The sequence below is a fragment of the Lepus europaeus genome, chromosome 9 (genome assembly GCF_033115175.1).
Source record: "Lepus europaeus isolate LE1 chromosome 9, mLepTim1.pri, whole genome shotgun sequence".
Classification (NCBI taxonomy): domain Eukaryota; kingdom Metazoa; phylum Chordata; class Mammalia; order Lagomorpha; family Leporidae; genus Lepus; species Lepus europaeus.
In genome coordinates, this window is record NC_084835.1 from 69,284,438 (window position 1) to 69,298,789 (window position 14,352).

At 39.5% G+C, this 14,352-nt stretch overlaps 1 protein-coding gene across 1 annotated transcript in view; it reads left to right on the forward strand.

Moving 5' to 3' along the window:
* The window catches only part of GREB1L (GREB1 like retinoic acid receptor coactivator), a 278,077-nt gene that overhangs the window by 144,224 nt on the left and 119,501 nt on the right, over positions 1-14,352 (forward strand). Inside the window, exons 4-5 of the mRNA XM_062201447.1 lie at positions 10,123-10,282; positions 10,497-10,694. Coding sequence (XP_062057431.1) covers positions 10,126-10,282; positions 10,497-10,694 — 355 coding nt within the window. The 5' untranslated portion in view covers positions 10,123-10,125. The remainder of the gene's footprint in view (positions 1-10,122; positions 10,283-10,496; positions 10,695-14,352) is intronic.

Sequence of the window (14,352 nt, forward strand, 5' to 3'; positions counted from 1 at the left end):
AGAATTTCTGGCATTTTAGGGAAGAAAGTAAAGATTTCTAGTAGTAATATATAACTAACTCTTTGTTACAAAGGAAAAGTAGCACTATACTTTATTTTGTAGTTATAACTTTTAATAATTATTATGAAATTGGGTGGCATATTACAGTAATTATTTCTATAGCAGATTAATATGTTGCTTTTCTGTAGGTATATTGCTAAAAGTGGTCCATTTTAGCATTAAATTACTAGGGCTAGGTTTTTATTTCAGTATCTAAAATATTTTTTGGCTTTACAAACTATCAAAATAGAGTCATCCAAATTTAAATGTACAGAATGGTTTTAAAGAGGTTAAATTTTTTTGTCTTTTAATCTACTTACATTTCCTAAAGATTTTCAGCAAGGAGGATGAATTAGAAAAATAAAATGATGTTTCAAATGCATGGTTAGTTTTGTGGGTTTTCGGAATGTCCTTGGGGAGAGAGTCCTGTTTAATGTATAATTGGGTAAGCCACACACAAGCTCAATCTATTCTTTTTTTTTTTTTTTACTCAATTCCAGTTCTAAACAAAATATTTGCCTCCCCAAACTCACAATCTAATGAGGGAGTTAGGCAAATACTAGACCAAACTAGCTATCGTTCAAAGGAACCAGAGTCAATTTAAAAGAATAAATGAAATACTAGAAAAGAAAGAAAGAAAGAAAGAAAGAAAGAAAGAAAGAAAGAAAGAAAGAAAGAAAGAAAGAAAGAAGGAAAGAAAAAAAAGAAGCAGAGATGAGAAAAATCTTTGCATATGTGTTTGTTTTAAATTCTGGAGTATAAACCCTACAAGAGCTTGCAAGAAGCTGTTTTGTTTATTTGTCTAGAAGCCACACATTATCACTCTCATCAGTAAATATTTTTAGTAGAAAAAGAACATGGAAGAGGTAATATAACAAATAATTTTCTTATATACAGACAAGGAATATTGTTGTAGGGGACAGTAATGGTCTATTCTATGTACTCATCTTATGGATGAAGCCACTGAACTTGAAAGGGTCAGTGACTTGTTCAAGGTCATATTACTTAGGGATAGAGCCAGACCTCTTAGAATTTAAGAAATCTTCTATTTCCCTGTCATTATGTATACTCTAGAGTTGCACTGTCCAGAGTAATAACTACTAGATTCATGTAGCTATTTAATTAAAAATAAAATTTAAAATGTGTTCCTCAGTCAGCTAGCCACATTAAGTGCCTGACTGTGTCACAAGGCTAGCAGCTTTCATATTGGACTGTACAAATATAGAACATTTCCATCATTTCAGAAAATTCCGTTGCCAATCATTGCTTTTGGTGCAAAGTTCATCCTATTATTTATATGTGTGATTGTTAACCTTTTTAAGAAATTAATTAATACAGGGTCAAATAGCTTTTGGAATTTTTACATTGGTGGTCATTTGTTCCTAGAACAATGTCCTAGAATCTATTGTCGTATACAACACATACAAGGGAAGGAGTACATTTTATTTTTGTTGTTATCCTCAGTGTAGCACAATGCTAAAACAAAAACAAAAGACTGCCATTACTACTAACATTTTGTGCATGCTTATTCTGTGAAAGGTGCAATTCTTTTTTTTTTTTTTTATTAAACTTTTATTTAATGAATATAAATTTCCAAAGTATAGCTTATGGGTTACAATGGTTTCCCCCCTCCCATAACTTCCCTCCCGCCCGCAACCCTCCCCCCTCCCGCTCCCCCTCCCCTTCCATTCATGTAAAGATTCATTTTCAATTCTCTTTGTATACAGAAGATCAGTTTAGTATATACTAGGTAAAGATTTCAACATTTTGCCCATATAGCAACATCAAGTGAAAAAACTACCATTGGATTACTAATTATAGCATTAAATAGCAATGTACAGCACATTAAAGACAGAGATCCTACATAATTTTTTTTTTCAAAATAATTAATTTTCTATGCCGTTTCCATTTTAACACCAGGTTGTTTTGTTTTGTTTTGTTTTTTCATTTCCAATTCTCTTTATATACAGAAGATCACTTCAGTATATAATTAGCAAAGACCTCATCAGTCTGCGCCCACACAGAAACGCAAAGTATAAAAATACTGTTTCAGTACCAGTCCTAGCATCACTTGGCTTTAGACGACACATTAGGGAATTCTAAAAATTTTATGTGAATACAATCTCATTTTTTAAAAAAATTTTATTTATGTATTTATTTGAAAGTCAGAGTTATACAGAGAGAAAAGGAGAGACAGAGAGATCTTCCACCCACTGGTTCACTCCCCAGTTGGCCACAACACCTGGAGCTGTGCCAATCTGAAGCCAGGAGCCAGGTGCTTCTTCCAGGTCTCCCACATGGATGCAGGGGCCCAAGGACTTGGGCCATCTTCTACTGCTTTCCTAGGCCATAGCAGAGAGCTGGATCAGAAGTGGAGCAGCCAGGACTCGAACTGGCACCCAAATGGGATGCAGGCACTGCAGGCGGCAGCTTTACTCACTACGCCACAGCACTGGCCCCTGGATACAATCTCATTTAATCTCACAAAAACCTATGAGATTGGTAATGTTATCTCCATTTTACAGATGAAAGTAGTTCACTCAGTATCATACAGGAAGCAATGGGGACAGAATTTGAGTTAAAATCATCTGATTGCAGAGTCAAACTTAACCACTATGGTAGGATTTCTATAAATACTGGCTGATGGTGTGGATGATTGTTGAAAGGGTAGAAAGTGAACGGCAAAAAATATAAAGAAAAAGGTAACAAACTAGGGAGTTATACCAAGTTGTTTTTTTAGTACGACTGGTATACAATCAATAAACTGTGCCTTAAAAATAATAATCTCAAATCAAAGATAACCACACACACATTACACAATTGGGACATATCACCTTCAGTCTCACCTTGTTTCTGTTTTAAACAGCATATTTTAGTGGGAAAAGCTGGACTTTTGAGTCTAAATTTAAGGCCTAGTTCCACCATTTGTGAAGTGAATGACCTTGGCTTGCTGCAGAACATAGGTCAATTAGGGTAGTTGCCCTATGGGTCTGCCCCTCATTCTGAATTTATGGTTCCTTGTGCTTTCATTTAACGTGTTCCCTGATCCCACGAGCGGACATTGTTCTAGACGTTTGGCTAGCTTCATTACACTCTGGCAGGAATGCTTGCTAGGTGGCGGGTGTTTCCTATGGTCTGGGGGAACCACGCCATCTCACGGCCTCACATTCAGTGGTGCTGAGCTTGATCAGCGGACTCAGCAGGTAACCCCTGATCTCTCTGTTGTAAATGTTCCCCACCAACTTTTCATCTAACAGCTTCACTTCTCATTGCCAGTATGAGTTTTTCATTAGGGGTTTCTTTTTTTTTTTTTAAGATTTTATTTATTTATTTGAGAGGTAGAGTTACAGTTGGTTCACTCCCCAGATGGCCACCATGGCTGGCGCTGCGCCGATCCTAAGCCAGAAGCCAGGTGCTTCTTCCGGGTCTCCCACCTGGGTGCAGGGGCCCAAGCACTTGGGCCATCTTCTACCGCTTTCCCAGGCCACAGCAGAGAGCTGGATTGGAAGAGGGGCAGCTGGGACTAGAACCAGTGCCCATATGGGTTGCTGATGCCACAGGCGGAGGATTAACCTACTGCACCATGGCGCCGGCCCCTCATTAGAGGTTTCAAAGTGGTAATTTTATACTTCTAATTCTTTGCACATTTATTATCTGAAATTCTTCATGAGAAAAATAAAATTCCTCTCCATAACCAAACTACTTGGTTAATTTTAAGTACGAGAGAAGCAGGGGAAATACTGGCTTCTTTCCTTTTCCTCCTAGTAATGTTCAATTGAGTGCTTCTGTTAAGAGGAGCTCATGGTTTTTCTCCTTCAATAGAAAACTTGTAAATTTTTCTATTTAAATATGCATCAGGCAATTGCATTTATTCTCCTTCATGTTCAGTTTCTTTAATCTTTGGTCCTTAGGAGCACTTCATGTGAATTCCTATAGCTTTTGACCTGATTCGTTAGTTCTTTATAATTCAGTGCTTCACCTTTCTATTTTTAAGAGCAAAGGAGAAAAATTTTTTGAGAGAAAGAGGGAGAGAAAAAGGCTTCCATCTGTTGAATCACTCCCCAAATATCCACAGTGGCCAAGACTGGCTGGGACTGAAACCTGGAGCCCAGAATTCAATCCAGGTCTCCCACTTGGGTGTAGGATCCCATTACTTGAGCCTTCACTGCCACTTCCCAGAGCGCACATTAGTGGGAAGCTAGAGTCACTCCATTGTGGAACACGGGCATCTTTTATATTTTTTTAAGGTTTATTTATTTTACTTGAAAGGCAGAGTTTAGAGAGACAGGGAAAGGCACAGAGAGATCCTCCATCCACTAGCTCACTCCCCAAAGGCTGCAACTGCTAAGGCTGTGCCAAGCCAAAGCCAGGAGCCAGGAGCTTTATTCAGGTCTCCTACGTTGAGTGGCAGGGGCCCAAGCAGGTGGACCATCTTCTGCTGCTTTCCCGGGTGCATTAGCAGGGAGCTGGCTCAGTAGTGGAGCAGCCCAGGGACTTGATGCTTAATCCACTGCACCAAAACAGCAGCTCATAGACACAGGCATCTTAACCAGTATCCTAACCACTCGGCTGAACATTCGCCCCACAACTGAGAGGTTATGGAAGCAGGCACCTACCCATATTTCCCAAGCTACTCTTTTCTTCATTCGTCCAGTCCCCCTTCCTAAAATCGGCAGAGACAGAACTGCCTGTTGTACCTGAAACCCCTTCCTCCGTCTTTCTTTCTGTGGAAAAAGGGAATAGGCTAAAGAAGAAAAGTCCCAGACACAATGTCATGGAGGTTTGTAGCTGATCCTATCTGCATTTTAAGCAGTTAATTAGTGGTACAGAAACAAATCATATTCTTTACTGTCCCACTTCTTCAACAGCTTAAAAGTGTCTATTGGTATTTCCAAAGTCTGTAGTGCTATCATAAAACATTTAACACTGTTTGTCCTTTCATAATTTTATAATAAAATATGAAAAATAAACATAATACAGTTTCATAAACTTGATGTCAAATTCTTAAAATATCTAAGTTTATGATGGAAATCACAAGTATGCTTTCTCGTTGCATTTGATTTATAATTCTAAGAAAAACATTTTTCCATTTCTCCCTGAAGTCAAATTTATTTACACTTTTAGTCAGATGTTGGACTATTTCTGGTCTTTGGGGTTCTTTGAAATTCAAAGGAAAACAGGGCTGGTAGTCTAATAGGATAATGCCAATAATTTCAATGACCCTAAATATTATGGCATATGATATTTAGAATATATTACCCTAAGAAGACTTTGAACTCCACCCAGCGCTGAACTGTCAAGGGCAGAACTCCATAGTCAGCACTAAAGAAGTCTGCTGTCAGTTCTATAATCCTTTACATTATCATTATCGTTTTTTTAATTGCCCAGTTGTTTTTATTTGGAATAGAGCCAAGTGCTACCTTTTTACTCTACCAAGTCTGAACAGGAAATGAGTACTTCTTATCTTCAGCTGAGTATTTCTACTGCTTTTGTAGAATTATGTATATCTCCTAACATGATAAATCTCTGTTCCCACTTTATGTTGATTTAATATTTTTATTCAGTGCAATATTTACTTACCTGTACCTATGTATCTGTCTTATTACTCTTTAAACTATCAGAAGAAGAGATTGAGATTATGTGATTCTCCATGTGTCACCGAGACGTCTTTATCCAACTAAAAAGTCATCTTGCAGAATGTAGCTTTTAAGACTTTCAACTGAGGCCGGCGCTGTGGCTCACTTGGTTAATCCTCCACCTGCGGCCCCGGCATCCCTTATGGGCGCTGGGTTCTAGTCCCAGTTGCTCCTCTTCTAGTCCAGCTCTCTGCTGTGGCCCGGGAAGGCAGTGGAGGATGGCCCAAATGCTTGGGGCCTGAACCCACATGGGAGACCAGGAGGAAGCACCTGGCTCCTGGCTTCGGATCGGTGTGGTGCACCGGCCACAGCGCTCTGGCCGTAGCAGCCATTTAGGGGGTGAACCAACGGAAAGAAGACCTTTCTCTCTCTCTCTCTCTCTCACTAACTCTGCCTGTCAAAATAAAAAAATTTAAAAAAAGACTTTCAATGATAAAAAAAGACTTTCAATGATAAAAGAAAGATAATCTGTTAGGGTGGTGGTAAGTTAAGAAGACCAGGATTTCCAGGCATTTGGTGCTCTGGAAAAAGAGTAAAGTTCATCTTTGAAGTTCTTCTCTTGTTCACTGATAACTCTGTGTTAGTTCCTGGTAGCTCTCTTCCTTAACAAAGAAGAAATGGCTGGTTTTTTGTTTTTTGTTTTTTTTTTAAAAGATGTATCTATTTAGTTGAAAGTAAGAGTTACAGAGAGAGAGGGAGAGACAGATCTTCCATCTGCTAGATAGCCACAATGGCTACTACTAAGCCAGACTGAAGCCAAGAGCTAAGAGCTTCATCCAGGTCACCCACATGGGTGGCAGAGGCCAAAACACTTGGGCCATCTTCTGCTTTTCCCAGGCCATTAGCAGGGGGCTGGTTTGGAAGTGGAGGACCTAGGACATGAACAGGTGCCTGTATGGGACGTCAGCATCTCATGTAGCTGCTTTACCTGCTACACCACAACACTGTCCCCAGCTATTAGACTTTGAGTTTGAGATATAAACTAGTGGCACAGCATTTTTCTTTTCCAGTTCCCACTCTGTTTTATTGACATTTGGAACTACTGTAAAATCACTTGTCTTTGATCTTTAGAAAATGTAAATGTTTATAATTGTACTGGTGAAGAGTCTTAAGAGCTTGGCTAAAACATGGTATTTCAAGGAATTTTTATTTTGACAAACTGTTGATTTTCTTCTGTTTACAGCTCTTAATTAAATATTGTGTATTTCAGGTATATATTTTTTAAAAGAAAGGAATCTAGTACTTTAAATCCATGACATTTAGTTTTTTGTTGCCTATTACAAGAAAGGTTGGTAAAATAGGATTAGGATTCTGATTTCCTCCAAATCTTATGAACCTCTAGTAAAGCTGTGACAAACCTAGCCACAGTGATTGAAATCATTGTAGACTACTCGAGGCTTCCAGGAATCATATGAGATGCCTTTTTTCTGTATAAAGGCAGCTCAGGGGCACTAAAATCTCCTGTGGAGCCCCTGTGTGTCACTCCGGGGGACTTGAGAGCATGGCTGTGATGTGCCATCTGTCGTCTTCTCTGCTAATGAGTTGGCTCACTGGTTCATGGCTCCCTTTCCCTAAGAACCCACTCAGGTCCCCTCTCAACAAGTGCTCCAGGGACTTCCTTTCCAGAGTCTATCAGAGTTGGCTTTCCCAGTTGAAATTTAATACCTGTCCCTCTCCTTGATGGGAGAAGTGAGACTAAAGTCTATGAAAATTGCCTATCTTGAAATGAGATTTGCCCAAGTTGAGCTTGTACAGTAGGAGTACAGGACTATTCACCAGTGGGTAAGTGTTGAGTACTGACTCCATCTGTTACTAGATGAGTGATGTTAGAAACCATGAAGCAGGATGGCGCACAGGGAGAGGGGACTTTGCTTTCTCTGTTGAGAGTGTGGGTTAAAGCCCAGCCTCACTGGGATGGAGTTTCTTGTGATGTTCTTATGATGAAGACTGCAGTTGGGTTCCATAACTAACGATTGCTGACAGTTAGCAAGCTGAGTATTTGTGATTCCACATGTTGTTTCTGCAACCTTTGGTTTGTTTTTGCTTCTTTGAAAAGAATATTTATTTATTTGAAAAGCAGAGAGAGAGAGAGAGAGAGAGAGAAACCTTCCATTAGCTGGGGTTGGGCCAGGCTGAGGCCAGAAGCCAGGAAATCCATCCAGGCCTCTAAATGGGTGGCAGGAACTCAAGTACTTGAGCCATCATCTGCTGCTTCCTAGGCGCATTAGCAGAGAACTGAATCAGAAGACTAGTAGCTGGGACTTGAACTTGCATTCTGATATTGGGATATAGGCATCCTAAGTGGTGGCTTTACCTGCTGTACTACAGTCCCTGTTTTTGTTTCCTAATCTTTGAAGTGGAAAGAGATCATACCTACTTCAGAACCCTGAGCATTGGATGACTTTTATGAAGTACACTGCCTAGCCTAGTAGTTTTCAAACTTTTAGTCTCAGAATCCCTTTACACCCTTAAAAATTATGGAGGAAACCCCCACCATTGAGTTTTTGTTTGTGCAGATTATATTTATTAGAAATTGAAACTAAGAAGTTTAAAAAATATTAATTAAAACTAACAATAATAAGACACTATATAATAAAATAAATAATGTATTTTCTGGGGCTGGCGCTGTGGTGTAGTGAGTAAAGCCACTGCCTGAAGCGCCAGTGTCCCATATGGGCACTGGTTTTAGTCCCGGCTGCTCCACTTCCGATCCAGCTCTCTACTAATGCACCTGGGAAAGCAGCAGAAGATGGCCCAACTGATTAGCCTCTGAACTCATGTAAGAGACCTGGAAGAAGCTCCTGCCTCTTGGCTTCGTATCGGCCCAGCTTTGGCCATTGCGGCCATCTGGGAGTGAACCAGCAGATGGAAGACTTTCTCTCTCTCTCTCTCTCTCTCTTTCTCTCTCTCTCTCTCTCTCCGCTTCTGCCTCTTTGTAACTCTGCCTTTCAAATAAATAAATAAATCTTTTTTAAAAAAGTATTTTTCCAAAGTTAGTGTGTTGAATAGCCTACACATTTTGCAGATTCTGAAAAATTCTAGGCACAGAGTAACTGAAAAATAAATAATATCTTAGTAATGGTTTGAAAATAGCTTTGAACTCATGGATCTCTGAAAGGATCTTGCAGCCCCTAGGCCATACTTTGAGAATCATTGATCTAACAAGTAGTTAGCACCGAAAAAACTGTACATTATTGCTATACATGGAAATTTTTGTAACTAGCAAGTACTATATAGTACAAATATTACTGGCCAAAAGTAAAGGCCAGTGCTTCAAAAGAGAAACAGTAGTTTTCAGATAAATACTAATAATATGTGGTGTTCAATAAGTGAATTATTTGAATTCAAAAGGCTAAACTTTTACTTTCAAAAGCATGTTAAATATATTCATAAAGTTTTCACACACACATACCCAACTAGGAGAGTCTTTTTGTCTTTGTTTTTTCCTCTAGAGTAATAGAGTTTACTAGACAGAGCAGTACTTAGATATTTACTCTGAAATCACAAATACAACTGAGAGGGAGTGTCAGTAGCCTGCCATTTTTTCTTTAAGATTTATTTTCTTGAAAGGCAGAGTTACAGAGAGGCAGAGAGAGAGAGAGAGGTCTTCCATCCGCTGGCTCACTCCCCAGGTGGCCATAACAGCTGGAGCTGCGTTGATATGAAGCCAGAAGACCGGAGCTTCCTCTGAGTCTCCCACGAGGATGCAGGGGACCAAGGACTTGGGCCATCTTCCACTGCTTTCCCAGGCCACAGCAGAGAGCTGGATCATAAGTGGAGCAGCTAGGACCAAAACCAGTGCCCATACGTGATTCTGGCACTGCAGGTCGCAGCTTTACCCATTACACTACAGCACCAGCCCCACCTACCATTTTTAAGGAGGAGGCATAGTACCCTTGTTAATCAGGTTGTGCTTCATGATTGACAAGACAGAGAGAGAGAGAGGTCTTCCATTCCCTGATTCACTCCCCAGATGCCTGGGGTTGGTCTAGGGCAAGCCAGGAGTCAGGAACTTCATTGTGGTCAACCACATGGGTACATACGTCCAAGCACTTGGGCTGTCCTCCACTGCTTTACCACACACATTAGCGGGGAGCTGGCTTGGAAGCAGAGCAGCCAGGACTTGAACCGGCAGCCATGTGGGATCCTAGTACTGCAGACGATGGCTTAACCCACCTGCACCAGCACTGGTCCAACAGAGCTTTTTGACATGGGTTTGGACTATCAAAAATAAATAAATAAATAAAAAACCACAGGTGAACAAGTGATATGTTAATTTATATAAGTAATCTTAATAAGAAATATGTGTATTTCATATAGTTCATAATGCAACAAGACACATGCATATACTTTATATTAGCTGTGCATGTACTTTGCAGACATACAACCTCTAATTATACTGATTTTCTCCTTTGTTCCCCTTTTGCTTTGGGGTGGACTGATGTAGACCATGGGGAATTCATATGCTGGGCAACTGAAATCTGCTCGATTTGAGGAAGCTCTGCACAACTCCATAGAAGCCTCCCTCAGATGTAGTAGTGTGGTACCACAGCCAATTTTTTCCCAGCTATACTTGGACCCTGACCAGCATCCTTTCTCCTCTGCAGGTAAGTTTCTCAGTCACAAGTATGTCTAGACCCATTCTAAAAGAACTGAGGATTCCAAAGCGTGGGACCTCTGAGAATAATTGGCTAAATAACATTTAAAATAATGCTAGTCTCTGTTTCCTCATATTTGTCTCTTAGAACTATGACTTTTTCTTATTATATTTCCAATAAGCACCTTTTGACAGAATTTACCCTGATTTATGTGCCTACCTAGATGTGAAACCCAAAGTGGAGGATCTGGATAAAGATTTGGTACACCGCTACACCCAAAATGGAAGCCTGGATTTCTCTAACAATCTAGCAGTCAATGAGATGGAAGATGACGAAGATGATGAAGAAATGTCCGATTCAAACAGCCCACCCATTCCCTACTCACAAAAGCCTGCCCCAGAGGGATCTTGCACTACAGACGGTGGGTTTCGGTTTTGTTTTTTCTTTTATTTTTTTTCCCTCTTATATTGTCTGTTGAATTTCCAATCATTCCATGGCTGGAAACTGGTTATTATGGACAGGAATGAGGAGTGATTATGTTCTCACTCCCATTGTCTCCTATGACTGACTTCACCGCAGGTGTGTACAAGAAAGACAAGTATTTTATAGATGAAGAGAATGAGATTCACAGTTCAATGACTTCTCTGAGATAATCTGTGGCAAAGCCAAGTCCAGACACAAGTCAAGGCTTTTCTAGAACTCCATGTACTTCCCCCAAGAATGACTTTCTTAGCAACCTTTTCAGTGTTCTCTTTTCCTGCTCCTTGCTATTCTACCCTCCAAACACTAACAGAGATATAAGATGTTCTATATAAACCATTATTTTGAATGCTCATTCAGGATAGAGGCAAAACTTAAATATTTTATAAACAATATAAATGTAAAAATTTATAGAGGACAAAAATGCAAATATTTATATAATATCATTTGTCATCCTTCTGTCCCACCAAGGCTTTATTTAACCATATTTTTAATAAGAAAACCCTAGGGATCGGCACCGTGGTGCAGTAGATTAATCCTCTGCCTGTGGCTCCAGCATTCCATATGGGCACTGGTTCTAGTCCCGGCTGCTCCTCTTCCAATCCAGCTCTCTGCTGTGGCCTGGGAAAGTGGTAGAAGATGGCCCAAGGGCTCAGACCCCTGCACCTGCGTGGAAACTCCTGGCTCCTGGCTTTGAATCAGCGCAGCTCCAGCCGTTGCGGCCATCTGGGGAGTGAACCAACGGAAGGAAGACCTTTCTCTCTGATTCTTCCTCCCACTGTCTGTAACTCTACCTCTCAAATAAATAAATAAAATATTTTTAAAAAGAAAGGAAAGAAAATAAAAGAAAAGAAAAAAGAAAATCCTAGTATAAAGCATTTTTGGGTATTTCATTGTTTTGGTAATACCACAAATTATACTTTTATTTCTTCCATCTGATATTATACAGTGGAATTTTCTGGCCATCTGAACCTAGTTAGTACAAGGATTCCACTTTACCCAGGTTAGCTGTAGTATAATTTTTTAAAGTATTTTAAAATTTTATTTATTTATTTATTTATGTGAGTGTCAGGGAGACAGAGTCCTGTGGTTTACTCCCCAAATGCTCACAATGTCTGGGGCTGCTGGACCAAGCAGGATCCAGGAACCTAGATTCCATCTAGGGCATTACCCTGTGTGGGTAGGGACCCAGCCACCTGACCCATCACCACTGCTTTTCAGGTTCTGCATTAATTGGAAGCTGGAGTCAGGAGCTAGACCCAGGCACCAAAATCAGGTACTCTGATATGGGGGACATGGACATCCCAACTGGCAGGCTAAAACCCTTCCCCAGCATAGTTTTGATACCTGGTGTGATAGGGACTTGGGGTGGTCAGTGCATGGAAATCTTGGGGGTAAGAAGACAAGGGGAAGAAGGAAGAAATCTAAGGACAGCCAGCCTCCTTCCAAAGTTTGAAGTCCATATAATCTAGAATTAACTACAGATTCACACATGCAAAGCAAGAAGATAAGTAGTTTATATTGTTTGGGAGTTTTATTCCCCACCCCACCCCCCACCTTTGAGAATAAGATAAACAGTACAGGAGTCAAAATTCCCTAAGGAGTTTGGACACCTCTGTAATTCTTGTTTATCTGTGCCTGATTTACTACAAGAGGTCTCTAGCAGTTAGCATGATCACTCTTAGTGCTGGACCTGCCTCTGGCACATCATTCCTGATGAACTTATTTCCATACATGACTGGTTTCTTTTGCCTAGATTTATATGGATTTCTTCCTTATTGATGTAAAGCAGGTCTTTAAACCTATCAAGGTGCAGCAGGTGACTAACATTATCTTTCTACTTACTTGCTTTATATGTATTTTTAATGCTTATTTAAAAAAAGAAAAAGAGAAAGAGATCTTCCATCCACTGGTTCACTTCCCAAATGCCCACAGCAGCTAAGTTTTCTATCAGTGTTCCCCACATGGGTTGCAGGGGCCCAAACACTTCAGCCATCATCCTCTACCTCATAGGACGCTGTACCTGGAGGTTACATTAGAAGTACAGGTGCTGGGACGCCAAAGGACACACTGACATTCCTGGTTTAACTGCATTTTCATACCTTTATTTAATTGAGCAGTCAACGTATATATCACATAACAAATTAGAGGTTGAAGTTAGTGCTTAAGTATCATTAGATTATGGTTGAAAATGTTATGTGTGAGAATTAAATAGAACCAGGGTGAATGTTTTAGAGGATAATTTTTAACCATAAAATTTTATATTAAAAAATGGGGAAGAAGTCCTCTTGCCTGTCCTGTGCTCTAGGTGTTTTTTGTTTTTATTTTGTTTTTTAGATTGTCTGTTGGGGTATCTGGCACTGGTATTATTTATAACCAGATACAGATTATTTAGTACCCAGAAAAATATCAACCCAGTGACTTAGAGAAGAGCAAGTATTTCTTAAAGTTTAAAACATGAGAACATGGGAAGCATACAGGAAGAATAATAGTTATTTCAAAAATAAATAAAAGAAGTGCAGTTTTTCTGAGAACAAAAACTATCCCACCCAAGCATGGAATTCAAATTCCAAGATAACCCAAAAACCCTTAGATTCGTACATCAGCTACTTTAGGTTCTTATAATAATACTGCTTATTTGTTTCCCACTTTAATTCTCTTGGAGGAGGCAATATTTAAAAAAAAAAAAAGCAGTTTATAATTTGATGACTTCTAGTTTGCATATGGCTCTTTCAATTTGACTCGTTACGAGTCGTCTTACGGAACGGGAGAATAGCCCTAAAATTTTTCCTGTAAAAATGTTAGTGAACGGGGCATGGACTTGTTTCGGCATACCACCTTCCCTTCATGGGAAACTCTCTATTTACCTAAGGCTTAAAGGAAGGTAAAGCTATTTTTAGAGGCAATTTAGATAAGCAGATACTTAACACCTGATGGGCTGCTGGGGTTACCATTCAGATGTAAATTTTGGTTGCTAATTTCTTATGTAAATTATTGGAATAGTGTAGGGTCCTACCCTGCTGTGAGGCCGTTGATTGTTTTAAGGGGTGAAGGGCGGCCAAATTTTAGGCCTCCAAACACTGCTTTGATTACTTTAGTTTGTGTTTACAGCTGTTTCAGTAAACTTCCCCTCCCCACTTTGAGTTTACTCTGTAACCTTCAAGTTGGAGATAATTGGAGAATGCAAATCCATTCCTGTGAAGTGGAAACGCTGGCTCTTTTCCCAAGGAAATGCAGATCAAGTTTATAAAGAAGATCTCTCTACTATTACTCCTTTAAAAAATTTTAAAATAATTTGTTCTGAAAGATTCTGGATTTTAGAGCTACATTTCAGAATTACTCTCAGAAAATGAAACCATTTGGTGAGGCGAGTTTGTCAAATAAACTGTTTAACTATTTGTACGCTCGTATCTTTCTTTCCTTGTGTACAGTAAACAAGCTTAGATCCTTCCTTAGGGTACACTTAGCCAGATCTTCCAGTAGCCTGAAATTAGTGTTTCAGAATTATTTTAGATGTAATTCAGAATTAGCCTGCAGGTGAGTAGCAAACTTTCTTTTCACTTAGTTTAGTTTTTCTTTTTTTAAAAAAGATTTACTTA